The 26,161-nt window shown below is 39.9% G+C and overlaps 1 protein-coding gene across 3 annotated transcripts; it reads left to right on the forward strand.

Moving 5' to 3' along the window:
- On the forward strand, positions 1 to 23,857 carry Api5 (apoptosis inhibitor 5). Of its 3 annotated transcripts, none has more exons than XM_028778571.1 (14): positions 1 to 147; positions 7,753 to 7,914; positions 9,441 to 9,534; positions 10,019 to 10,084; positions 10,529 to 10,680; positions 11,967 to 12,173; positions 12,696 to 12,800; positions 14,096 to 14,185; positions 15,147 to 15,328; positions 16,168 to 16,261; positions 16,645 to 16,701; positions 18,277 to 18,353; positions 18,826 to 18,962; positions 21,828 to 23,857. In XM_028778571.1, exons 1-14 carry the CDS (start codon positions 79 to 81, stop codon positions 21,908 to 21,910), a joined length of 1,575 nt encoding a protein of 524 aa, XP_028634404.1. In that variant the 5' UTR covers positions 1 to 78; the 3' UTR covers positions 21,911 to 23,857. The 3 variants fall into 3 exon arrangements, with proteins under 3 accessions (XP_028634404.1, XP_028634406.1, XP_028634405.1); XM_028778573.1 differs by having other exon boundaries at positions 21,833 to 23,857; XM_028778572.1 differs by having other exon boundaries at positions 18,826 to 19,013; positions 21,828 to 21,919.
- The last annotated feature ends 2,304 nt before the right edge of the window (positions 23,858 to 26,161 follow it).

The following is a 26,161-nucleotide window of genomic DNA, read 5'->3' on the forward strand; positions in this document are numbered from 1 at the left end:
AGATAAGTTCCGTGGAGGCGGCGGTGGCGCCGACGAGGTGTTGGGCTACGGGAGCGGGCCCGGAACTTGGCGCTCAGCATGCCGACGGTGGAGGAACTGTACCGCAACTACGGCATCCTCGCCGATGCCACGGAGCAAGTGGGCCAGGTAGGTCCCAACGGCCTGTAGGGCCGGCCGCTCGGGTCTGGGCTCCCGCCGCGCTGGGCCGCGTCGCCGAGCGCGCACTCGGGACGGGAACGCGGCCTCGGCCTGCTCGGGAGCGCGCGGCCCCGCAGCACGGCCTTCCCGCGGTCTCCCAGGACCCGGCAGTCAGCCGCGCCACATTTCCCGGGCTGTTGATGAAATGGAAACTTTTCCTTAAGAGATCGAAATTGTCGGTTCTGGAGGCAAAAGTTGGGAAAAATCTAGAAAGAGTAGGATGCAGGGTTTGTGCAAAGCGTGGGCGAGGCCCAATTGCCCAAACTTGGATAGGAACTCGCGGCGGCGGCGCCGTTCGTTCCGAGCGCCTTTGGGCGCCTGTCGCGCACCCAGCTGTGGCGGGCGTTGGAGGCACGGTAGCGGCTTCGAGCTCTCTCTGGCGATTAGTGTTGCGCGAGGAAAGGACACGCGTTTTGTATTGTTTCCAGTGGGAGAATTTTATGAAGAAAATCGCACGGAGCGGCAATGAGGGGAAAGGTGCAGCCCCAAATAGAACGTTCTAGGAAGTGCTCTCCGCTCTTTGCCCCGGGAACAGTTTTCTTAAAGCTGTTGAATTTTTCTTCCAAGCCTTGATGCCTTGTGTTGAACTTGAATTGGAAGGTCAAGTGCGTGTCCTCTGGCAAAAGAACTCAGTCTGGCCTGGAGGTTTCAGAAATCCATGTTTTCAGTGCTTAGATACTTTGGTGATGTCTCCGTGTGTGTACTTCCCACAACATACAGAGTGAAACGTCCTTGAGCTGAGCGATGGAGGAGTCCCTTCCGGTTCCTTAGAACGTATGCAATTCAAGTAAAACCTTAATAAGTTTAGGGGGAAGTGGAGGAGCGCGTTATAGTTTTACCTGGTATTGTGAATGTACCAACTTCAAGTGTCAGGTGGTTTTCCTTCCCTACATCCATGTCTGTGGGGACTTTATTTTCAGAAGTGTGTACACGCTGTTAGGCCAGTTGTAAAGCATGATTTTTTTTTTTTTTTTTTTTTGGCCATGACAAGAAGAAACTGTGATGGTCAGTCAGAGGAATTCATTGTTCCTAGGACAAGTGATTGGGCATCATACTTTTGTTGATGTTTGTGACAGAGTTAGGGAGGAGTGTAGCTGATTGTTCTACCAAAACTTAATTTTGCTGCACATCAGCAAGAGAGGCTAGGGCTGGAACCCTAGAATAGGAATTCTCTGCTGATATGTGGATGATCCTCTCCTAAAGAGAAACTGGGAAAACTCTTGAGACTGTGTACTTACTGTTGTCGTGTCCCCGTCCCCCCCCACCCGATTTTTTTGACAGCCACCTACACAGAGTACATGAGGGCAGATGGAAGCCAAGCTCAATTTGTATGGGAGGGGCAGGTATTCTTTTCTGAAATGCTTGCAACCACATATGTTTAAGTTATTCTCCCCCTCCTCAGATTTTGGACTATTGTAGACTGTACAGGTTGATCATCCCCAGTCTAAACTCCAGACTGCTCCTAGCTGTGCAAGTGTCAGACTTCAGTGTAACCTGAATGTGAGAAGGGAGAGTTGCACAGATCCTGCATTTACAATTTTTAGTTTCGTTTTTATTGAGTGTGTGTGTGTAGATATGAGTGTGGGTTTGTGTACCTGTGTGTGCACGTGCATGTGGAGGCCAAAGGTGACACGGAGTGACTTCATTTACTATTTACCTTATTTTTGAGACAGATTCTCTGAGTGAATCTGGAGTTCATCCTTTCTGCCAGACTGACTGTCAAACAAGCCCCAGAAATCCTCCTGTGCCTGCCACCTGATTATAGATGCGCACTGTGAGCCAAACTTTTATGGGGATTCTAGGGATTGAACTCAAATGTTCATGATCACAAGGCAAGCATTTTACCTGCTGAGTTACCTCCCACCCACCCTCTCCCCCATGTTATCTTTATGATTAAAAAAAAAAACAACAACAACAACTACATTGACTCGATCACTTTCTTCAAGAGGCCAAAATTGTCTTTCTCAAGGCAAAACTGCTGTTTGGGAACAGTGCTTAAGAGACGGCTAAAAGGGAAGAGAGGCCTGTTTTTCTAGCTCAAGTGAGTGCTGGCAGTCTGATAGATGCAGTGCGTTTTTTGAGCAACTGCCAGGTACTAAGCACTGGGCATTGGGACCTGGCATCCTGGCCTATAGATGGTAGGTAGTCAGCATCTTCATGACATTGATGACAAGTAGAGAGAGCCATTATTTAAAACACAGACGGCAGCATACCCAGCACAGTGTGTCCTGCCCGTGTCTTTTAGAGAAGATGCCTGAAAGTGCTTACCAAAATAAGCCATAGTGGGCCTTAGGCTGCAGTTGTAACTGTCAAAGACAAGGGATAGCTTAGTAGATACCATCAACCATTATAGAAAAATACCTTGTTTTTTTAGCAAAATAAATTTTCATGTTACATTGCCTAGCAGATTGCTATGTGGACCCTTCTGAGACTGGCTTTGGAAGTTTTGATCAGTTGTCTTTAATTTGATTTTTCAGCTCTTATATTGCAAACCACTCTTCCCTTTTCTGGGTCAACACTCTTTCACCCTCAGCAGCACTCCCAAATACAAGGAAAAACCCAGCCTTCTGAGGCCAAGAAGGAATGTGTACACGTGTGTACGTACCTACATGGGGAGGCTGGAGATCCCCCTGTATCATTCCACAGGAGCTGTTCACCTTGTCTTATGAAACAGTCTCTCTGGGACCTGAAGCAGCAAGCTCCAGGGATCCTCCTGCCTTCACTTCCATTGGGATTATAAGCAATACCATCTTGGCTAGTTTTTTTTTTTCCCCTCCCCTGGGTCTTATTAGTAATTTCCCTGAAGCTGTTCAGGTCCTTTTTTTGCTCCTTTTTTTTTTTTTAAAATTTGTAATGCTTTGTATGTGTGAGTTTTGCCAGAAGAGGGTATCAGATTCCCTGGAACTGGAGCTATAGACTGGGTGGTGAGCCCCATGGATGCTAGGAGTCGGACTCCCTCTTGAAGAGCAGCCGGCATTCAGACACCTAGCCATCTCTCCAGTCCAGGTCCTTTTGGAACCTCCCTGTCACTCTTTGTGTACTTATTAATAGTACTTCATGTTTGTATTTTATTTCATGTTTGGATTTTCTTATTCCTTTGCCAATTATAATTGTGGGAATAAGTGTTAAATCCTTACACTGTACCATGTCCTCTAAAAAATACTTCTTAAAGTAGAAAAAATATGAACAAAGAAGCATCTGCAAAAACATTTACAAGGTCCATCTCTGATAAATGATGAGAGCTTTTTTTATAGACAGGCTGCATTTCTAATAAGCAGATTGTAGGTGAGAAATTCTAAATGAAGTGTTAATGCCTCAGCGTCTTCTGTCCCTGTCTCTTCCGTGTTTGACTACTCCTGCCTCCCCCCACTGTGACTCTGCTCCTTCAGTTCCCCTCCTCACTGTACTCTGCCACAGTCTCCAAATAGCCATGAGAGCAGTGTGCAACCCACCCTTATTTCATACTTAATTCTAAAATGTGAATACTTAATTTGGACTGGTGGAATACCCCTATATTTCTAGCACTCTGAAGGAAGAGGTCTAGACCAGCCTAGGCTGTAACAAGTTCCAGCCAGCCTGAACCACATGAGATTATGTCTTTTAGAAACTTTTCGGGTCACCTGCCATGAAGCCCGATGACCTGAGTACAGTCCCTAGTACCTCCACGGTGGAAAGAGAGAACCAACTACCTCAGGTTTTCTTTTGACCTCATAAACTGTTGTAGCATGTGTGTCAGACAGCTGTAAAGGGAGGCCGTGCGTGGGCTGATCTGAGATGCTGCACAATCCCAAGCTCAGTTATGTCCTCCAGCTCCCTGATACTAAGCAAATTGTCCCTGCAGGGAAGAGGACTGGCTTTGCTGACTTGAGTTTCCTTTAGTAGCTTTATTTTGTATGACTAAACTACAGCCAAGGACCAAGTTCAAATTCCTGAAAAATAAATGAAAATACTAGCACCTGATAGTATCAAATGCAAACTCAAGGACAAAGCCGTAGTATAGTTTAGCTGAAACATTTTTTTTCTTTCATGGTTCTATTGTATTTGAGGTTATTTTGCGCTGCTAGGTGTGGAACCCAGTGCCTGTTGTATGTCAGGCAAGGGTGGCACCACTGAGCTGCACCCCAGCCCCTTCATCTTTTTTCTTACTCAAAAATATGTTATAATCCTGTCTTTCATTTAACCACATAATCCATGCTGCCTGAGCATCATTGCTGCAGCGTATTTTGTTTCTTAGCACATAGTAGTTATACGAAGTAGTTTCAGTGTGACATTTTCATATATGTGTGTAGTATATTTTGATCATACCTGTTCTCGTTCTCTCTCTCTCTCTCTCTCTCTCTCTCTCTCTCTCTCTCTCTCTCTCTCTCTCTCCTGACCCCTTCTTTTATCCAACTAGTCCTTCTGCTTTCATGTTTTAATTTGTTGTGTTTGTGACCCAGTGAGTTTCATCTAGATTACACAAGAGTATAGATGAATGCTTATTTACAGGAGCATGAGTACCTTACCAGTGCCTTCACCATCAAAGGAAAACAGCTTTCCCTCCCTCTAGCAACCAGTAAATGCTTACAGATCCTCAGGGAGAGGCAAGGCCTCATGAGTCCCTTCCCATTCTGTGTTAGGCTATTGATGGGCCAGTCTTGTGCACATGACAGTTGCTGTGCCGAATGTTTCAACACTTCACTCCATCCTCTAGAACTGTGTTCTTTCTGCCTTCCTTTCTGTGATATTCCCTGAGCCTAAGGAGGAGAATGTATCTCCTCCCATGCAATACTCCCTGTTGAGTATTCAATAGTCACTTATTCACAGTATTTGACCACATAAGAGTCTCTGCTGTTGCTATTCTCCACTGTAAACAGAAGCTTCTCTGAGCAGTGCTGACAGCAGCACTAACCTATGCAGGTAAGTATAATTACTTAGGCAGAAATGTGATGGACACATGTCCACTCAGCAAAATGCCAGCTATACCACTTGGCCTTATGACCCTCCCAGCCATAGGCTGGGAACCAGTGAACCAGGTTCACAGTACCAGCTGTGAATTCCCTCCTATGGAGCCAGCCTCAATTCTGGTCAGAAAGCAGTTGGTTACATACATAACAGACTCACTACTGTTTCTCCAGTGGGAATATCTTGCCTTCTGTGTCAAGAGTTCACAACTGTGACTTCTGATGACAGGTCTCCCTCTACATCCTGCTGACTCTTCAACACTCTGAGGGCTGGCCAGCAGGAAGGAAGCTTCCAGCTTATTTTCAGCCATGATTTCTTTATGGCTTGTAACCAAAACATGTGGTCTTCTCATCAGTAAGGTCTTACCACCTAGTTCTGGTGGGCAGCCAACCACAGTGGCAATTATCCCTTGTGTTAGGGGAACCTTAGGAGGCCTCCCTGACCAACAGTGCATAGAGAAGGAGGCCACCTCTGGCACTTGGGTTTTTATTTAATTATCTATATCTTTTGGAGCTGTCCAGAAGACACCTCTGTTCAAACTCTGTTTCTTAAGTTAGCTTACCACTTCCCAGGCTCCCTTATGCTTTTTCGTATATCCTTGGTTTTGGTTGAACTCCCCCACTCTTCCCCTTCCCTATCTGTGCCCCACTCCCACATCACCCGGTCTATGCCCTCATATACACAGTTTCTTAGAATACATTGATGAAGATGTCTCAGATTGTCCCGTATATTTTTCTTGAAGGAATACCTTTAAATAATTTAGAGTTGTGTTTTATTAATTATTGAAAACATACCAAAACATGATTTTAGAAATGCATCAAAATGGTGGTTCAGGGGCTAAAAACACTTAGCCAAGAGAGGACCCTGGTTCAATTCCTGGCACCCATATAATGGCTCACAACAGTCCTGTTACTCTAGAGGATCTGCTCTTCCGGCCTCTATGGACACCACACACACAAAGTATTTACACACAAAGTAGTTAATGCTTCTGATATTGTTTTGAGACAGTGTCTCATCATGTAACTGGCTGGTCTGAAATTCACTATGTAGACACCCTGAACTCAGGTGGAACTAACAGCCATGCTGGAAGAGGGATGGACAGAGCTATGCACTATTTGTAATATTTTATGCTGAAGACAGTCCGACCTACCACCAAGTCACTGATTGCTTAAGATACTACTTCTTTTTTATTTTCTACATTAATGACAAGTAGAGGGCCCAAGAGATGTCTGCACTGGTAAAGTGCCACCCACACAAGGCCCTGAGTTCAGATCCCTAGCATGCACAGCATGGTGGCTTATGTCTTACCCTGAGCCTGAGCATTTGGGGAGGTGGAGACGGGTGGTCCTTTGAGCTCACTGGCTAGCCAGTGTGTGAGCCCTGGGATCAGCAAGAAGTAATGTGGAGAGAGGGCTGGAAAGGTGGATAGCTTAGCAATTAAGAGCACGTATTGCTCTTGCAGAGGACCCAGGTTTTGGTTCCAGCACCCACATCAGTCTGGCAGCTCACAACCAGCTGCAAGTTCAGCTCCAGGAGATCCCATGCCATCTTCTGACCTCTGCAGTCACCCCCCACACATAGCACACACACATACAACGATGTACACATATACCTAAGTAAAACTAGCTAAGAGATAAAGTAGAGAGATGTAGAGGAAGACACGCAGTATCATCACACTGTAACGCACGGCATCACTGGTATACTTTAGGAACACCAAAAAGAGAACTCTTTCCAGTGTGATAGAAGACAGTTCTTCAAAGAGCTGACATGATGTCATTGGATTTTTGCATTGTGTAAGTGGTAATCAGGTGACGTGTTGGCAGTCATTGCTTAGTTCTTTGATGGAATATTGACTTCTGGATTAGAGTTCATTCTTACTGAGTTATTCTGTATTTCTGTCATTAGTTGACAACATGATCAGCTATCCACTTTGGAGGTAGCTTGTGAGGAGAACTAGGAACTTGTTGAGACCCTGTTTGAGAGCTAAAGAATTTGATGGAAACAAGTGAGCTTTAGTGTATTCTCATGCACAGTATTAGAATTTGTCTTAATCCAAAATTGGCTAGCTATACAAATTGCTACTGCTTTCACATTCTAAAATAGAAGATGAAATTAAACTTCCCTAGAATTATTTAATTTCAGAAATTTCACCTTCCTCAAAATACTAATTAGAAGCAGGTTCCTGTGGGTGGGAGGCAGGGTGGGAGACAAGGTCTTGCATGTGCAACTCAGGCTGTCTTCAGACTTGCTGCCTTCTGCCTCAGCCTCTGGAATGCTAGCATTACAGGTGTGTACCGCTTTGCCTGGCCACAGGTACCTTTTTCTTTTTTGTAAGTAAATGTAATGTAACTTTGAGGATTCTGCAGTATCTTCATTTTTAAAGCATGACATACTCAAGACCTGGACTTAAAATTAGGGTCATATTTCTCTCTCCCAGTTGATAATAAAATGGAATGGGCAATAGGGAATAGACAAATAGAGTAAAAAGATTGTAACCAAGTTAAGTAGTAAAACTAGTGTTTGTAAACATCTGAAGCATTTGTGCATGTGTGGTAAGTCTCCCCTTATTTTCTAGTCCTTCAGTATTGTTCCTTTTCCTCTTCTTTCCAGCATAAAGATGCCTATCAAGTGATACTGGATGGTGTGAAAGCCGGCACCAAGGAAAAGCGATTAGCGGCTCAGTTTATACCAAAATTCTTTAAGCATTTTCCAGAGCTGGCTGATTCTGCTATCAATGCACAGTTAGACCTCTGTGAGGATGAAGATGTGTCAGTAAGTTTATGATTGACACTTGAGTAAGCTATTATCTATGTAAAAGTAATATACTCAAAATAGCAATTATATCAGTCTATAGTCTGCTGTCATAGTACAGTCACATTGTATCAGACCCAGAGTGAATGTTACAGCTGAGGAAACACTAACTTTATTACCTTGTATTTATGAAAAATATATGGAATAACACATTTTTTGTTTTGTTTTTTCATTATCCACTGCTGAAAATGCCCACATCTTTTCTTAGCTTGTTCATAGTTAACATGAAATTAGATTGTTAATGCAGTTTTTGTACCTACAAATTATATATGTCATAAAAATAGTTGATCACTGTAATACCTGTAACTGATTACCAGACTAAGAATAAATCTTTTCCCTGTGGAGCAGAATTAACATTTGGCATTTTAGATACTTGTGCAGGCTTCTAAGGTTTTTTTCAGCTATTAGCTCTTAACTCTCCATAGGAAATGAGTGCTTCCCTAGCATCTCATGCAGTTTGCTAGATGGGAACTCTGTGTCATTTTTAATATAAGAGCTAGTAAATCGTAGTCTTTTTCATTCAAATTTAAGTAGTCAATATGGAAGATTCTAAAATAATTCCTGGTTAAGGCCTGCCATGGATGATGTTCTAAAGGAACAATGTATTAACATGCCTAAAAGTCATAGCTCAGCAGTTGCATAGACGTTACATACAAACATGTTTGTAATTGCTCATCTCTCTGCTCCAGTCCTGTACTTACTGTCCCTTTCAGCTTCCTTTGTCTTATGAATTCTGTGAAAGCTGAGTAGTGAACTGAGCACTGGGACATAGCTGTACTCCAGCTCTTCAGGAGGCTAAGACAAGGATCACTTGATCCAAGAAGTTTATGGCCAGTCTCATCAACACAGCAATCCCTTGTCTCAGAAACAAATAGGGGGAACAAATTGTTTTGAAAACTGTTACAAATCTCTTCTTTGTGGCAGGAGAGATAGCTCAGCAATTAAGAGCACTATTGCTCCTCTAGAGAAGCTGCTGTCCCAGCTCCCATGGGCACTCACAATGGCCTTTAACTTTAGTTCCTGTGGATCCAGTGCCTTCTTCTGTCCTGTCTTCTCTGGGCAGCAGCACATAGATAGTGCAAACACAGACAGACCGGAGGAGAGATTAAAGAAAAAAATCTTTAAATAATAAACTCTTTGTGGCTGGTGAGGTGGCTGAGCAGGTAATGATACTTTCCACCTAAGCCTAACAACCTGATTTCAGTCCACAGAACCCATGTAAAGGTGGAACAAATGAGCCAGGTTCATTGAGGTGTGTTCTGACCTCCACCTGCACAATATGTCGTGTATACCTGCCTCCCTTTTCCATCATTCACACACATGAACAATAATTAAAATACCTTTTAATTATTACAACGTACTTTATAATTCATGTATCTCTTAAAATGGTTTCTTTCTGGTTTTAGTTGTCCTAAAAGCTGAGTTTGTCATTGGTTTTTTATGCCACCATTTTAGTTATGTTTTTGTCTGTTTGAAATCATGCCCAGATACGACGCCAAGCAATTAAAGAGCTGCCTCAGTTTGCCACAGGAGAAAACCTTCCAAGAGTAGCAGATATACTGACCCAGCTTCTGCAGACAGGTGAGAGGTTCTTTTGTTGCCTTTTACTGTAAATATTCTCTGGAATATTGACTCTGCTTGGCTAATATTGACTCTGCTTGGCTTTGTTTTGCTCGGGTGGTGGGCATGGAAGTCCTGTCTCTGGCAGTGACGTTGAACTTCTTTTATTCAGTATGTGAAACTCACTGACTTCTGGGTCTGTGATACTTGTTTTGTTTTTAATTCTATTCATAAAGGCATAATGGTGAGCTTCTCTTCAGACTTGTAACAGTCTTCATTTTACCTCTTTCCTATGGTGAAACACTTGTGCAGTCTTAACATACAAGGCTCATAGTCATGGCCAGGAATGTTCTCTGTCCTTGTAAAGGGGAGCAGTGTGTCCTCCGAGAGTTATGCTTAGGTAGAGGTTGCTTGGTAAAACTGTTGAATCTTAACTTTGACAATGCAGCAGCTGGGGTATTTTACATTTATTCCTTACTCATTGTGCTATTGTTTTTCTCCCCAGATGACTCTGCAGAATTTAATTTGGTAAACAATGCTCTGTTAAGTATATTCAAGATGGATGCAAAAGGTAAGGGCAGTTTTCTAAATCATGCTCACAGCCTTAGGAAACCAGGGAGCTTGGCCTTTGCTAAGAAGTCTCTTTCATAAAAGTGATGACCTATTCTGAAAAACGGCCTCCCAACTTAGATGTTTGTGACTTTCCAATAGAAATAATTGTTTAAAAACAAACAAAACAGTTCAAATTTCCCCTAGAAATGTATTGGAAAGTTTCTTTTGTATCTTTAAAGAAATTATTCCAAAATACCTGAGTTTGTTACTTAGAATGAAAAAGGTTAGTCATGCTCAAGCTGATGCCCTGAGAGCAAAGCATATGGCCTTTCAGCATTGGGCTGTGAACATTTCAGACTGCCTTTGCTAGCATTGGTGGTATTCAGTGTTTATTTGTTTGAACAATGATAAAGTTAATGTGAACACTTCACACTATATATACAGTTGCTTTTCTGCCTTACAGGAACATTAGGTGGCTTGTTTAGCCAGATTCTTCAAGGAGAAGACATTGTTAGAGAACGAGCAATTAAATTCCTGTCCACGAAACTCAAGACACTCCCAGATGAAGTGTTAACTAAAGAAGTCGAGGAGCTCATCCTCACGGAATCCAAAAAGGTCTGTTACAGTTACCTTGAGGTCCATTAGTAGTTATCCTTTCTGGGTATGGTTCATGCAGAAGTGACAGATCCCTCTGCAGAAGGATTTACCACAAATATTTACCACTCTTCCCCTCATGACCCATGCTGATGTAAAGGGTTTAATCATACTGAAACCCTTTATGTTACTATCCTAACTGCTCCTTCTTTTTCATCTAGAGATGCTTAAAGTATTCTAGAGCATTTTAAAATGAAATAGCATAATGAAAGAAATGGAAATAATAAGGTTTTTTCATTGCCTGTAAACCCTTCCCAAGAGTATGAGAGCATATGTATTACCTGCTTTGCTTACCTCCTCTCTGTGGCAAAATACTAGACAAAAGCAACTTGAGGAGAAAAAAAAGGTTTGCAGTTGCAGGCAGTTCGTCATCTGTCACAGTGATAGGAGCTTGAAGCAGCTGGTGACATTGCATCTACAGTCAAGAATCAGGGAAATAAATGTTTATACTTCGCTAGTTGTCTGTGGAATGGAACCACCCACAGCACTAACCTCTACATAAGCCTTCACAGACATGCCCAGGATTTTGTCTCTTACGTCATTAACCATTACACCATGCTTATTTGTCTGCTCTAAGCATCTAGCATAGTTAGAAAGGCTAAAATTGCCAAGGGATATCAAAATTGATTCTTCACTCACTTTTAAATTGCCAAATTAGGGAATAATTTTCTTTTAAAGAAAATTCAGTCTCTTCTCTCATGACACCATTCACTGGAAAGACTGTCCTGCTGAGAAGGTGGGAATGTTCTTACCTGCCATGTCCTCTATAGTCATCTGAGTAGAAAGGGTCATAATTGTTAGCTTTAGTCAGTGAGCATAACTATGGGCCCTCCGATACAATACGAATGTCACTTAGGTGGTAGCCTGTGGACAGTTTTGATATGACGTGAGCAAGGCTACTTAGTTGTAGGAGGTTACCGCCTTATCAGTTGGCTACAGAATTTTCCAATCACTTCTATCATTCCCCATCCCCTCCAAGAGCCATTTTATGTATCTTATTCACTCATTCTGTCAAATTTTAATCTATAGATTCACTGTAAATCTGTTGCTGTGCGTGTTAGCAATGCCTTGTATATCAAATTTTTTTTTACATCAAGATTTTTTTTTAAATAACTTTGGTCCTCTTAGTGAATACAGCTTTCCTTTTCTCTGAACTTCGGCAAACAGAAACATTAGTATGTAATGGAAGTAATGCTACTTTGGATGTTGATCTCTACCTCTCATTCAAGTGAATTGTCTTTTTCCAGGTCCTAGAAGATGTGACTGGTGAAGAGTTTGTTTTGTTCATGAAGATACTGTCTGGGTTAAAAAGCTTACAGACAGTGAGTGGAAGACAGCAGCTGGTAGAGCTGGTGGCAGAACAGGCTGACCTGGAGCAGACCTTTAGCCCCTCAGACCCTGACTGTGTGGACAGGCTACTGCAGTGCACACGGCAGGCTGTGCCTCTGTTCTCTGTGAGCTCTTTGTTCCATGTTGATGATACTTGGGTTACTCTTCAATCTGCCTGTATTCACTTGAATACTCCTCAGACCTTCCCATAAAAGCATTCTTAGCATAGTGGGGCAATGGAAAGCAGACAGGCATTGTAAGAACCCAAAGAAGCAAGAAATTTCTCTGGGGGCTTGCTTAGAAACTTTCTAAAAATTATAAGAACTTGCATTCTGTCTCCAATTTTGTTTGCCCTACATGAGTTTTCTGAGATAGATATGCCCTAGTTTGAAAAATATGAAGGATGTGTCCTTGTGGGGAAATGTGCAGTGTGTAAATAAATCCAGCACTAATATGTCACTAAATTTAACTTGAGAGTCAAAAAGGACATTCAAGATCTGTCAATGTTCAGGTGTTCCAAATGACCTTGCAAGGAAGGCCACATGATGTTGGGATACTAAGTTCTTGCTTTTCAATGGCAATTTGCTATTAATCTTTGAAAAGAGACTTGTTTTATAACTTTAATTTCTTGCATTCTTTTTTTACAGAAAAACGTCCATTCTACAAGATTTGTGACATATTTCTGTGAGCAGGTTCTCCCTAATCTCAGTACCCTAACTACCCCAGTGGAAGGTCTTGATATACAGTTAGAGGTAAGAGAACATTCCTGCTTTAAAAAGCACCACAAAGCTATTCCCATTTTTTAGGAGAAATGCAAATCACTGACTTAGATCTGATTTCCAGGAGTATAAGTGAAATGTCTACAGTGGCTAGCCAGTAATCTCCTAGGCCATAATTAATCACATAGAGATGACTTATGGATTCCATTATAGCTGCTGTGATAGGGCAGCACTGTGTGTAAATGACATTGTATGAAGTTTATACCTTTAAAGCCTAAATACTTTCAAATAAGGAACTTAATTCATGACAAGTTTTCATACAGATTTAAACTAGAGTAGGCCAGTAGGATGGTTCAAGCAGGTAAAGGTGTTTGCCGCCAAGCCTGATGACCGAAATTTTGTCCCCAGAAACTACATTCTAGAAGGAGGGAATGGACTCCTCCAAGTTGTTGTATGACCTCCACATGTGCAGGCACGTGTCTATACACACAGATTTACAAGCATTAAAAATTAACTAGCTTAACACCACATAGCCTTTACCCCGTCCTCCAGTGGAGTGAATACCCTCCTGCTTTGGCTCTCAGCTGTAGCAGACAGTTGTCATGGGATCTTTTGGGTATTTGCACTCACTCTCCTCCTCCAGTGTTTGACCTTACTCAGTCCTGAATCACACACCATATGGCACAGCACCACTCTCTCTCTTGATGGTAGGGAATTGACCGAAAACCTGGAAATGCATATACCATTTCCTTCAGCTACTTCTAGAATAGGGAATCTGGGTATATACCGCACAGTAGTGTGCATCAATGTCCTACGCTAAGCTGGTCAGTCTGAGATTGGAAGAAGCAGGATGAACATACCAGATATTGGCAGTTACTAATATTTTCATATAGTAACTAGAGTCTAATAACCTCAGTAGCAAGAACCTACCGTAAATTGGAGTGGTTGCTGTTGCAGATTCTGAATGGTGATTGGAGGATTCATGTATTTATTGTGTTTTTTTTTTTTTTCATTGTACCTAACTGTCAGTATGAACCTATAGTAGAAGGAGTCATGGTCATTCTTTTCCTTGCTTCTTACAGATGTATTGGGAATTAGGATTCCTGGATTTGCTAAGATATGCACCCTATGACTGTTCTAAGGGCCTTCACTTTCTTTAATGTTTAATTGTAAGATTTTTTCTCTCAGTATTTTTTATTCAGTTCTAACATGATTCTGAGGAACATAATTGAAAACAAGCTCAGTCTTTTAAAGGTTTATTGAATTCCTCTTATTCATAGCACTTGCTCATTTAAAAATAGTTCTAAGAGCAAATTTGTGTGTTTCAGGTATTAAAGTTGTTGGCAGAGATGAGTTCATTTTGTGGTGACATGGAGAAACTAGAAACAAATTTAAGAAAATTGTTTGATAAATTATTGGTAAGAACTTTCTTCTTTCCTTGTGATATGGTCAGTTTATAGCTTTAAAGTCTAATGTTTTATCAACTTCTAGAAAGTGAAAACTAGCTTGAATTTTGCCTTGAATATTAATTCTAGTTGAGTACTCAGGCCTTTTGTTTCCTCTTTTGTAAGGAAGTCTCATTGGATCTTAGCATTTCCAAGCTGCTGATTCTTTGCCTAAAGATCACCCATGATTTAGAGACTAGATTATCCCCTTCCTCCCAAATCAAAGTGACATTCTGTCTGTGAAAAAGAAGGTATCACTAACTCTTCTGATTGTGCTAAATAGTCTAAAAACTGTAGTTGGCATTGCAAAAGTCATTTGTTCCAGGCCATCAACTAGCTACTTGCCTAAGGCCAAGTAGCTGTAGCAACCAGGAAATAATCTGTTGTTTAAATTGTAATTGTGGAGAAAATAGACCATCTGATAAAAATCATTATCAGTGTCACGGAGTGACTCTCCTGCTTGTTGTGAGCAGTTATTTAAATGGCCAGAGATAAGCCTCAGGCCCTTGGCATATAAGGAGTCATTCAGCATTTGCTGCTTCTAGATTTGCAATGTCTGTTGGGCATTGTAAGGCTGACATTGACCGCCTTTGTCACACTTTGAGTGTAAAGAGTGCAAACTTAAAACAATATGGACTTTAGGAAGTGTTTCTGTTTTTAATTCATTAAGAATGTAGTCTTGGTGTACATTGAACTTTGGTGCCTACTGCCTACTGTTAGCTGTTTCCACTTTCGATATTAGTGGTAACAGCTGTAACATAGGTTCACAATGATGGCTGATGTGCCAGAGCTTTGGTCTAATAGGTCTTAGCTCAGTTTCTAGTTTGTTTTTAGTGTACTAGGTCTTAAAATCGTGCTTTAGGATTACATAGGTATCTCTATATAGCAAATGTCTTTAGAACAGACTGCAAACATCTGCTCTCTCCTCTCTTAGGAGTATATGCCTCTCCCTCCAGAAGAAGCAGAAAATGGAGAGAACGCTGGGAATGAAGAGCCCAAGCTACAGTTCAGTTATGTGGAGTGCTTATTGTACAGTTTTCACCAGTTGGGCAGAAAACTTCCAGACTTCTTAACAGCCAAACTGAATGCAGAAAAGCTCAAGGATTTCAAAATTAGGTAGTACATGACGGAAGTGGCTTAGTCCTTAACAAAGATGGAAAATCTTTAAGCTCTCTGGGTTTTTATCTTGTTTTATAAGATCTGATTCTTCCCATTCTTCCTTATTTTGGATGAAAGTTTAAAAGACAAGTTTGTAAACATTTCACAGATGTGGCAGTACAGGTCCCTGGTGGGAAATCAACTTTAAAACAAATGAACTTTTGATTCTTCTCTCTTGACCTATGACCTTGGGCATGTCCCCAGCTGCTTAACTCCTCAGATTTTTCTCATCTGTTAAATTCGAATGACAGTAGGGCTATGAATAAGCTTGTGCAATGCTCAGCACCTAGTAGGTATTGAGTACCTATATCCACAGTTGTTGATAATATTCAACAGGGTTGGGGGAGGAACAACACTAGACAAGTTAGTGGTTTGTTTTTATAGGAATACTTTGCATACAATCATTCCATGAACAAATGTGCAGTGCTTGAACCATACTTGGCTACCTGCTACTACCCTCTACTTTCCGACTGGGAGTTGTTTGCTATATGATCAGTCAGGCAGCATGGCTTTACACACTCTGTAGTAGCCAATTAGGAAACTGAGGTAGAAAAGTCACTTGACCATCTGGACAGCATAACAAGTCTATCTCAGCAGCAAATGTTTGCTAAAATACTAGATCAGAAACTAATAACATAAGAGCTAAAATACTAGATCAGAAACTAATAACATAAGAAAGTACTCTTTTGTTGTCCCTGTAGCCATTTTCTGCCCTGTGCATTGTTTTGCCACAGTAGAAGATTATTTAAGAATAAAATTGAAGTGATAAATTACTGATTAAATACTTTGTCATTTAGGTTGCAGTATTTTGCACGGGGCCTTCAGGTTTATATCAGACAACTTCGATTGGCTCTCCAGGGTAAAACAGGCGAGGCCTTAAAAACTGAGGAGGTAAGAATGCTGACTGATGGATGACACAGAAGTTGTCAGTCCCAGTGACTCTGTGTTGGGATTTGGTTCCCCTTGATGTTTATAATAAAACCACTCTTGATGGAATCTTTTCACTTTTCATTACTAATTCCTGTAGTTCATGCTGGTTTCCTTTTAAACAATTCTTATATAACTCCATGCTGTATTTTTCAGGTAAATTGCAATTCAGCTTGTCAATGAAGCATGGTTGATTTGCATAGGGTAGAGAAATAGGAAAAATATATAGAGATTTAAACCTCTACTTAGAAATTTAAATTTCTACCTAGAGATATGAATTTGTTTCCATGCAGAATGGTATGTGCTCACAGAAATTACTAAATTTTAATTTTGTCTTCCCTTTACAGAACAAGATAAAAGTTGTTGCTTTGAAAATAACAAACAATATCAATGTTTTAATCAAGGTGAGTCCTTTTTTTTCCTATACTGTCAGCTAGCTAGAGTCTGTACAAGAGGTTTTCCATCTGTCTGCAATGGGGAGATGTCATTTCCTTCCTAATATTTGCTCTTTTCAAGCTTTATAGTTTTGTGTAGTACTGACACTTCTGAAGCTAACCTGAATGGAAAAGGATGAAATGGGTGTTTTTCCTGCGTGTATCTGTGTGAGAGTGTCAAATCCCCTAGAACTGTAGTTACACACGGTTGTGAGCTGCCATGTAAGTGCTAGGAATTGAACTCTGGAAGAGCAGACAACACTTTAACCAGTGAGCCATCTCTGCAGCCCCCCCAGTTCTGGTGGTCTTAATGTTATTGGGTCTTTTTGAATGGTCAGTGTAACCCTCCATTGCCTTTTGTAATAATGGGCAGGTCATATGTAATAGATGAAATGTTTTTTCTGCGACATTTTTTGTAAGCTTATTTGTGTAATACACTCAGAGTTTTGTGTAGTGCAGGCTAATGACACCTTGCCTTTAAGTTAAAGTTGTCCTCCTCTTCTTTTTTTTCCTAAATATCTACTAGTGTGTTTGTAACACCCAGAGCATAAAGCCTGGAAATAAGGACAAGTATGCCTTCAGCTAATGTAGTAGAAATGCTATAGGGAAAGTGCTTTTTATCAAAAAGAAGAAATCATTGCAGAGACAGTGATAGTGTCAATAGACATGAACAATGATTGTCATCTTGCCAAAAAGTAAAAAGGCATTCAAAGCAGAAGTCAGTGCATGTCTGCTTTGCTTTGTAATTCTACCACTCAAGAGGTAGCAGAACCACCATAAGTTCCAAGACAGGTTAGTCAACAAAGTGAAACCACCCAAAAAACTATTCAAAAAACTATTTAATTTACAACTCCTAATGAAAGCTTTATAATAAATATCTGCTAACATTTATTACCTGAGTTAGATCAGCACCTGTGTAAAGAGCCAGGCAGAGTGGTACATGCCTATACTACTAGTACTGGGGAGTCAGAGACATGAAGACCCTTGGAACTCACTGTCCAATTAGTCTAATAGTCTCTGAGCCCCAGGTTCAGTCAAAGATCCTGTCTCAAAAACTAAGTGAAAGAGGACTCAGGAAGACACCTGGCACCAGCCTCTGACTGCCACACACATACACACATGTGTATGAACACAGAGTAATAAATGTTTTCCTTCAGTTGAAGCACCCTAGTACTAGAGGAAAGCTTTCTTGGTTGGTTTTTGTTCATTGAAATTGGTAAATACTAATGTCTCATCCTAAACTTTGAGGCTATTTTAAAGGGAAAAAATAGCCAAGGTTTAAATCACATACAAAACAGTGTTAGTGGAGGAATTGGTGTCTTGTACAACAAAATTGTCTCCAGTTTCTTAGGTAGCTTTCTTTGGGTCTCTGTTTAGCTGGAAGCACAAGAAATAAAAGCTTGTCCTCCTAACACATTTTCTTTGAACCCAGTGTCTTGCACAAAACCAGTCTAAGATGTGTCTTCTTGCCTCTTTTCCTCGCCTACTACTTTAATCAGCACATCCATTACAGGTCTTGGCTAATTTTGGTTTTTATCTCTCCAGGATCTCTTCCACATTCCTCCTTCTTATAAGAGCACAGTAACATTGTCCTGGAAACCTGTACAGAAAGTTGAGATTGGGTAAGAAATGGATTTTAAAGGGATTCAAGAGTCAAATCCTAAGTTCAGTTGCTGATTTTAATTTTACAAGACAGCACAATTGTTAGTTAACTGATTCTCAAGAAACTGTTAAAGTATGACTGTTAGAAAGAGGATTTACAGTACCAAGTCATTCCAGAGCCTTTCAAAACAGAGTGGTGGGTACAACCCTGGAGGGCTTGGGTGTGTTTGTATTCCTGTCACATCACTAGACTTTGTTGGCAGCTTCGTACAGTGAGGAGAGCATATGTCTTTGAAACCACACATATCAAGTACTGTTAAGCCTTGTATAACTAACCCAACAGTTACTATGATGGCATGGATCTTTACTTATTTTCTGATGTGTGACCATCCTTTTTCACAGATCTTTTACAGCTCACAGGCTAATTTAGAATTATTGTAACTTTTGGCATAATACAGTGCTTTGTAACTGTAGCTTTTCCTGTTGTTACAGACAAAAGAGAACCAGTGAAGATACAAGTTCAGGTTCACCACCTAAGAAATCTCCAGGAGGACCAAAAAGGGATGCCAGACAGATTTATAATCCTCCTAGTGGAAAATACAGCAGCAATTTGGGCAACTTTAATTATGGTGAGCGTTTTCGTTTGGGTACAAGCAGTTCAAGAGATTAGATAGAAAGTGGTACGTGCTTTTAACTGTGAATTATATATATAGTATCATAGTTCTCTTAGGTGGCTTATCTGAGTTAACCTGCAAAAGAGGACCACTGGAGAAATAATTATATTCCATTTCTGTATAACTCTTGTGCACTCACTGAATGTGTGATACCTAAGCACTTGAAAAAGAAAATATGCCAGCTGTATTAAGAGGAACCCACAGAAACAAGAAGTTATCATGAACTATTGTGTAAACTTTTCAAGAAAGGAAAGGCATAGCTCTGGCAGATGTGGTGTGGAGGGTCTCAGAGTTGTGAGCCTGTTGCTGAAAATACTCAGGTCTTCTGAGGCTAGCTGAAAGAAGTCATAAATGGAGTCAGATGGTTGAACATTGTGTGCCTTGGAAGAAACTGTAGTCTATCTTTGCTCAAATGCAGTCTTCCTCCTTGGTTAGGAGAACTTTCTTCCCACCTGTCCATTCTCTGTGAAGGCTCTAGAGTCAGTAATGAAGTCTGTTTCTTACTATTTTTCCCTATATGAATCATTTTTAAAGGAATGGACATTGTGAAGCATAATGACACGTGCCTATAATCCCAGCACTCAAGAGAGTAAGGTCTTGGAGGATCAAAAGCTCAAGGCAAGCCTGGTCTAAGTAACAAGACCAAAAGGATCAGCTGGGGCAGAAGCAGTCCACCTAACCTCTTCTCTTGCTTAGGAGAAGCTTACTGCTGGCAACTCTTAACTCCAGAGAGGCAGAGGCAGGAGGAATTCAAGGCCATCTTCATTCATGTGGCTGCTTTGAGTGAAAACTAAAAATAAATGCTCAAAATAGAGAGATGACAAACTAATAATATTTTTGTAGTGTTTTACAACTCATAGGTCATCCTAGGCTACTTGAGACCCTGTCTCAATGATACCAGTATTAGCAACAATCATAACAATAGCAACGAAACATGAATGCCATTTATCTTGATTGCTAATTACAGTTAATACTACAATTTTGTATGCTAAGTACATTCTGGGCCATATTTTACTTTATACTCTAGATTTCTGTTTCTAAAGTGAGAAAATTGTAACAGTAAGTAAAATCCTCTTGTGGTGGCTGAATTCCTCTGACCTTTGACAGTGGTCAAATCCCTATTCACCAGACAGGTTGGAAAAAGCCAGTTTTAGACTGAGAAATGACCCTCCCCATGTAAATGAACTCTTACAGACTTCTTTAAGGAGTGCACTAAATCTTGGTACTCATCTAACTGCATATACATGTCCATATGCATGTTTGCTTCTTATGTGAAAAATAGGGGTAGCACAGTTCTTACAAACTTCAGGTAAGAATGTTTTTGAGAGCTCTTGGTAAATGAAAAGAAGTCTTTGTTGTTTTATAACATCAAATACTGTCTTCTGATATTTTTTGACTTAATGTGATATCTGTACCAATCTGAAAATCAGCAGTTAGATGCTGTGAGGAAATAGCATGAATGAAAGTAATCATGAACTTTTGCACAGCACAAGAAATGTATTTTTCTTCACTTGAGTAGTTACATGGTTACTATGAGTTTCCAATAAAGATTTTTGTCTCAGAACCCACAGCTTGATATAAAGTGGAGAAGAAGTGCAGAAAATGTAACACGTAGCTTGTATGCCAATAAACTAGGGATGTGATTATATTTTAATTTTAAAACCTGCAAAAAAAATGAGTCACAAGTAAATATATGTTGAGATAGTTTTATTAAAAATATGAAGAGGGGGAATAGGTATAGTGGTGTGCACCTTTAATCTCAGCATTTGAGAGGCAGGGACAGGCATATCTCTAAGTTCAAGGCCAGCCTGGTCTACATAGCAAGTTCTGTAACAGCCAGAACTACATAATAAAGAAGCCCTGTCTCCAAAAACAAACAGTAAATAAATAAATAGAATTAATTTCTAACATTTTTTTAAAAATAGGCAGTTTTTCTTAACAAAAAGAATTAGAGTCACAGTTTGAGCTACTTGGAAATCTTTATTATGATTAAAAGGCAAAATGGTGTGCAAAGTAGATGAAACCCCTTTGGTGTAGGAATTAAGGACACATTTTCTAAAGAGTTTTCTTGACTTCGAGTTTCCCATTCAGTTGAAACCATTTCTCTGTCCGGCTTTATGATATTACTGATCAGTGTCAAGTGATAGTTTTTCTTATCCAGGTGTGGTATTTGGTTCCCACAGATGAGGTCACTTGCCTGGAAGGTGTTCCATCACATTAGTTGTAGATAGATACTCACAGAATTCCTCAATAGGCCAGGAGTACTAGACGTTTCTACGGTTTGTTCCTGCTGTCCTTTTTCTTTAGTCTTTTCTAGGTTATAAGTACAGTCCTGAAACACATTTGAGTTAGTAGCTTTTTTCCAGCAGTTAGGAATGGAGCTTACAGTATTTGCCTCCATGTTCAAACACACAAATTTAAAAAAAAAAAAAAATTAAAAGTTAAGGTAAACTTGAAACCATTGGTCATTAAAATGCTGATTGTCCTTTAGGATAGAGCTCACCAAAAATAAGAAACTTGGGTGGATTCCTGTATGTTAGCCGTAGCTGCACTGAGTGAAGATGAAAAATAAATAATCAAAATAGAGAGATGACAGACTATAATAATACTTTTGTAGTGTTTTACAATTGAACACAACAGCTCTGGCCTTTGTATTAAAACTGAAATTTTGTTGTTTGGATTCCTTTGAGAAGCTAGATAGAATGCCACTGTAGCTTTTATAAACTCTGCTGCTATTTTCAGAACTACAAGCTTTATTCTTCTATTCGCTGAACTATGGTGTACTGAGCAAGACCTAAACCACTGTTCGCTTTTTCGTAGAGCAGAGAGGAGCCTTCAGGGGAAGTAGAGGTGGCCGAGGTTGGGGAACACGAGGAAATCGTAGTCGAGGAAGACTCTACTGATTGTGACATCAAATTAATATACTTAAATCTACTACTCATTGGATTGCCGGGGATATCCCTTTAAAAGGACTGCTGCCTTCAGCTGAAAACGTAATGTTCTTTCTACCTTTGTATGTATGATCTACTTTTGTAAAAGACCATGGTTGTGTCCAAGGTAAAACCACAACAATATTTTTGGATGCTTTGTCTGCAGCCTTGACTTGTCTTCACAATATCCTCATTATCCAGACTTCATCTTGTGAATCTTGTTTTTACACATCTTGATAATCTGTTATTGAGAACTGACTGTAATGGAAAATTCAGTCTAGCTTGTGACCTGGTAAAGATCATCACTTTGAAACGTTACTTATTTCCCCCCTTCTGTTACAGTTTTTTGCCCAATACATGGAGAAGAAGAGTAATGATCAGTCTTAACCTTTTGCTTCCATTGTTTTCTAATGGAGCTGCTAGGCAGTGTTGTAGCATTCCTGCCAAGTCAAAGAAACTAAACAGCAGCTTCTCATGATGTACAAGACGTCAGCCTTTTAGGAAAAAAGTTGCTTTGTATTGCTTCCTTTACTTTTCTCCATATTTTGGGATACAGCTTTGAACACAGGGTCTTCATATTTGACTAGGAGTACATGTGCATAATATACGTACAGACATAAGCATATGTTGTGTGTGTATATATGCATGCTATGGAACATGAGTGTACAACAAATCAATACTTTAAATTCTCAGAATGGGTCATCTGACATAGTGATTATCCCTTTTGAGGCTGAATCCATAACTGACTTGGTATCTAGGTTTTTACTCCAGTAGGGAGGAAGTTCAGTCAGTTGAACTTACATGATTATTATTGTTTAAAACTAAAAACAAAGGCTGTTTTTTCAGAGACAAATTTAAAGACCCTTGTTGGTGAGATACAGCCAGATCTGGTGTACATACAGGTTCCGACAGGATGTGATAGTATAATTTAGGATTTGGAGACTTAATAACCAGGGCTACCCAGGAAAGTGACTTGATGACATAGTACCATAAGAGTTGCTCACTCAGCTTGCTTTTGCCACTTTTGAAATTTAACTTCTCAGGTTATTAATCAGATTATTGTATAAGTTAGCCAATAGTCTTTAGATTAAGACAACAGGTGGGAGGTTTGTGGAGTGTCTCATGTTGGGCATTTTTTAGTAGCCCAGACTCTGTTCTTCATTTGAATGTTTCATACATTTTTGTTCCACAGTTAATCTTCCTTCTCCAAGTTTGCTATTCAAATCAGATACTCAGATGACATTTCTAGTGGTTTGTTTTGTTTTTTTGTTTGTTTGTTTGTTTGTTTGGGGGGTTTTTTTTGAGGCTTTGATTCCTACACAGGTGTCTTCATTACCATCACTTCTACACTGGGAAAAACAAAAACAATCTCCTTTGTGAGAACCACTGCACGTATTTATGGCGAAAATATTTCTGAAAGTCTAGAATGATACAAGTGAGCACAAGAAGTTGGTCAGCTTGACTATGGAGTGCTGGCAATAAACTCTGAACATTCCACAAGACTGAGCTGAACCGAGGCTCCCTGGAATCTGAACAGACATAGGAAGATGGGATTGCCAGTTGAATACTGTAACCATCTAGTTATAAAGCCATTTCAAGTACAAAAATGAATTGGACTATAGCAATATAAATTTGAACACGGTAACTTTTCCTCTCCTGTCTGAGGGTATTTGTAAACTCAGCAGAAGTAACTTGACCTCATGTCTACTGCAGAGCTCACTGCATACATCCCCTCCTCATCCTGCTTCCTTTCCCTTGCCTAGTCAGTAGTTCATAACTTAGTGTTCTTTTTGCTTCAGAAATTTTAAAGAAAATCTTCATGCCATGAATCTTTTTCTTCTGCAAGGACACCTGTTTATCCCCTTGTTTAAATGTAAATGTTCCCTTATGCTTTTGAAATAAATTTCCTTTTGTAATTTTGTTTTGTGTCGTAATGTGTTATAATTATAACTTAGGATTCTTGATTCTTGGATCGTAGCATATTTATTGATTGCTTCTCATATGGCAAACTGTTAGATCTTAAATATAAAAATGAAAATGCTCTGTTTTCAAGGTCAGTCTTGAAAGCTATCTGTTTTGGATATATTTTTATAAGTAAATTTTAATAAGTCTTCTGGAAAAGATTCCATTCTGTCAAAAAAGTGCCTCCAAGGTTCATGCATTGAGGCTTTGTCTCTAGTATTCAGGGATGGGCTTCAGGTAAGTGATTGAATCATTAGAGCACCAGCCCAATAGATGGCTTAGTCAACCAAATGATTGTGGAACATGGAGAAAATCTTGTCCCTAGCCACCTGTATCTTCATTTGCTTCTCAGCTTTCTGTTACTAGCTCTACTACAAGCCATGATCCTCTTCCTCACCACCATCCAGCCATGAGCTGAAAACTCTGCAACTGGGAAACAGAATAAGTTCTCCCTTTAAAGTGCTTGCATCATACAATTTATTACAGTAAAGAGTAGAAAATAGCACACTTAGGTTTGGATTAGTAATTGTTCTACTCCAAATGGGAAAGCTACTTTTTGGGAGGAATTGGGAAAACCTAAATACAACCTAAATACAAATACAAAACCTAAATACAGAAATACTCAAGAAGATAAAAAAGTGTTAGCATAAGAAATTCCTCCATTTTTAGCTGCTAATAGATAAAATGAGCAAAGAATTTTAGGACAGACCCCTTGGATGGCCTTGGTCAACCCAGCTTTTCCCAATCCAACTTTCTAGTACTTAAGAACCTAAGTTGGAGACAGAGACCTGAACATCCTTGAAAAACCTGTGTTGGGTACTTGTTTGCTGACTACCTGTATTGTATTTCCTTTTCCAAGTTTGACTGTATTCTGTCTCACTAGACTAGACCTACGAACCTTTGCAGAAATTAATCAAGAGTTTTACATTCAAAATGTAGAAAATACTATCACAAAGTAGTGTGGTATGTCATTAGTGCTACATTCAGAGGTGGCAAGAAACGTGACATCTTTGTACACTAGGATTTGAGCTGTACCTTAAGTTGAAGAGAAGGGCACAGGGCTGGGAAAGAATAAGCAAGCACTTTTCTCTATTGGGGATGCCTAAAGCAAGAATGGTATTCATACACAGACATCCTTGTACACTATATAACTTTTGGTTTCTTTTATATTTTAATAAGACTGTAATTTAAAAAGATCCACCTGAACTATGGAGGACACATGTAGCTACATGACTGCTGAGATTCTGTTATTTGGCCAAAGTTATTTTTGTAAATGTCATTACAGTCATATATAAGCTTATTTGAGGCTAATCATAAGGGAGATTGTTCGCTTGGATAATCTTAGCATAGAAATTCTTTAAATCTGGCCTATTAGAGATGAAGTAAGTCAGAGTTTTAAGCAATGGAGACATTCTCTTGGTGACCTTAAAAGTAACTCATGTTAAGAGGACTACATAGTAAGATAAGTGGGTATTTAGCATTAATAGCCAGTCAGCATCCTGCATGATACCAGCCATGCCAAACCAAACTTGTGTTCCATAGAAACTGAAATAATGGTTTAAAGCTGGTAAGTTTATAGCGATTAGTTACACAACAGAAAACCGTGGAGAGCTCTCAAGGTTTGAGACAAAACCTTGTCTCAAAGGACAATGATTATGAACTAGGAAAAACAAGTAGATAATTTATTGAGTTTGTAGAAGCTGATTTCCAGCGCCTTTCCAACAGTTAAATGCCAAAGTTCCTGATAGCTGAAATATATGATACTAGAGATTCTATCCAACCATTTATTCTGGGGTTCAGGAACCAGGTAGGTATAATAAACATTTATTAAATAATAGGCTAGAGATACATAGCTCATTAGTAATGTGTTTGGCTAGCATATGCAAGGCTCTAGGCTCAGTCCCTAGCATTGTAAAGAAAAACCAGATGATGTATAATAGATGACTACACCTAAAAATAAGCTGAGAAAAAAGGATTCCATCACTTGTTTCTACTTTAAAACTCAGGTTACAGTCCTTACTGTCTATATTTAAACTCTATGACACACAAGAGTCCCTTACAACTTGACACCAGCATCACCTTTACCAACCACACTTTGCCAAGCCTTTTTTCACCTGGTTGTAGTTCTCTCTACACAAACATGTTCTCATTGTCTATATTTTAATTAACTTGTCAGCATCATGACTTACTTCTTAATGGTCATATTTCTGTGTCTAGTCTCTACTACCATGCAGATATATATTCATGGTGTATGTGTTGTAT

The sequence above is a fragment of the Grammomys surdaster genome, unplaced genomic scaffold (genome assembly GCF_004785775.1).
Source record: "Grammomys surdaster isolate TR1022 unplaced genomic scaffold, NIH_TR_1.0 338, whole genome shotgun sequence".
Lineage (NCBI taxonomy): Eukaryota > Metazoa > Chordata > Mammalia > Rodentia > Muridae > Grammomys > Grammomys surdaster.